This window comes from Cebus imitator, unplaced genomic scaffold, assembly GCF_001604975.1.
Source record: "Cebus imitator isolate Cc_AM_T3 unplaced genomic scaffold, Cebus_imitator-1.0 Scaffold4071, whole genome shotgun sequence".
In the NCBI taxonomy this organism is placed as follows: domain Eukaryota; kingdom Metazoa; phylum Chordata; class Mammalia; order Primates; family Cebidae; genus Cebus; species Cebus imitator.
This window is the reverse complement of record NW_016111386.1, coordinates 77-1,507: the sequence shown is the minus strand read 5'-3', so window position 1 is coordinate 1,507 and position 1,431 is coordinate 77. Positions and strand designations below refer to the sequence as shown.

The 1,431-nt window shown below is 35.5% G+C and overlaps 1 protein-coding gene across 1 annotated transcript; it reads left to right on the top strand.

The window, feature by feature from the left end:
- Positions 1-33: 33 nt before the first annotated feature.
- On the top strand, positions 34-862 carry LOC108299277 (RAD50-interacting protein 1-like). Its single transcript, XM_017521578.2, has 2 exons — positions 34-471; positions 544-862. Exons 1-2 carry the CDS (start codon positions 274-276, stop codon positions 664-666), a joined length of 321 nt encoding a protein of 106 aa, XP_017377067.1. The 5' UTR covers positions 34-273; the 3' UTR covers positions 667-862.
- The last annotated feature ends 569 nt before the right edge of the window (positions 863-1,431 follow it).

The window sequence follows — 1,431 nt, the reverse complement described above, 5'->3', positions numbered from 1 at the left end:
AAAAAAAAAAAAAGGTAAAATTGACATTTAAAATTTTAATTTCTTTATATCAATGTTTCACATTAAAATTTGGGGATATTTTGGAAATATCCTCATATTAAAGAGTAATTGAGAGAGAAAATATAAATACAGGTACTTTATTTTCTGAGAGAGGTTTTAATGTTGGGCTGTGTATTTTTCTTATCCAAAATGCCCCAGCACAGAACACTTCCTCAAATTTAAAATGATTTAAAAACTTTAAAAATACGAACTGATGAAAATTCTGTGGTAAAAATGAATGTTTTTTCCAGGTGGCTGTCCTTGCCGTCTCAGTCAGAGCAGGCAGTCATGTCCCTGTCCAGCTCAGCCTGCCCGTTACTGCTGACGCTACGAGACCATTTACTGCAGCTGGAGCAGCAGCTTTGTTTCTCCTTATTTAAAATGTTCTGGCAAATGCTTGTCGAGAAGCTGGATGTATACATCTACCAAGAAGTAAGTAAGAATAGACTATTTTTGGACTGTGATAATAAAGACAACTGTTATATGAATTCTTCTTTGTTTCAGATAATTCTTGCTAATCACTTCAATGAAGGAGGAGCAGCTCAGTTGCAGTTTGATATGACTCGGAATCTTTTCCCTTTGTTTTCTCACTATTGCAAGAGACCAGAAAATTATTTTAAACAGTAAGTTCAGCATTTAACAATTAATATTCATGTATCAAATTGTTATAGGAGGCTAACTCCTTTTAACTTTAGGGTTCTGGAGGTGTTGGGGTAGGATAAGATCAGTGTAAGTTTTAAAACATTGTCTACTGTATGCTTACAGCACAATGGGGAAACCAAAATGACCATGTGGCCCATGACCTCAAAAAGTTGACCAGAACTAGATATATGTTGGGTTTTGTTTTCTAGTTTTTGGTTCAATGCTTCTATTTGCCTAGCTACTGGAGGAATAAATAGAAAATAAAAGCAAATACAGTTGTGCCCTGTTCACAAAATAAATTACAAATATGTTTAATACCTAATAATAGGCTAGGACTGAAAGAAATTTGTTTCCTTAAACATTTGACATTAATTTTGGCTCTAAATATAATGATAAATATAAGAATTACAAATGTTTTCAGAATTAGTTGATTTGAAGTTTAAATTATAGTCCAAGTATAGTAGCCCACAACTCTAAATCTCAGTACTTCGGGAGGCAGAGGTGGCCTGATTGCTTGAGGCCAGGTGTTTGAGAGCAGCCTGGGCAACATAGCAAGACTCCATCTCTACAAAAAGTATTTAAAAAAAAAAAAAAAAGCCAGGTGTGGTGGTGTGCACCTGTAGACCTAGCTACTTGGGAGGCTGAGGCCGCAGCAAGCTATGATCATGCAATTGCACTCCAGCCTAAGTGACAGAGCAAGACCATGTCTCAGAAAAAAGTGAAATTTAAATTGTTTGGTTTCTGTCAGGT

Excerpts from the sequence above, each read along its gene's own strand:
- LOC108299277 (XM_017521578.2), top strand. The coding sequence starts at position 274 with ATGAATGTTTTTTCCAGGTGGCTGTCCTTGCCGTCTCAGTCAGAGCAG. Across the intron at positions 472-543 it reads ATGTATACATCTACCAAGAA|ATAATTCTTGCTAATCACTT; the intron begins GTAAGTAAGAAT and ends TCTTTGTTTCAG.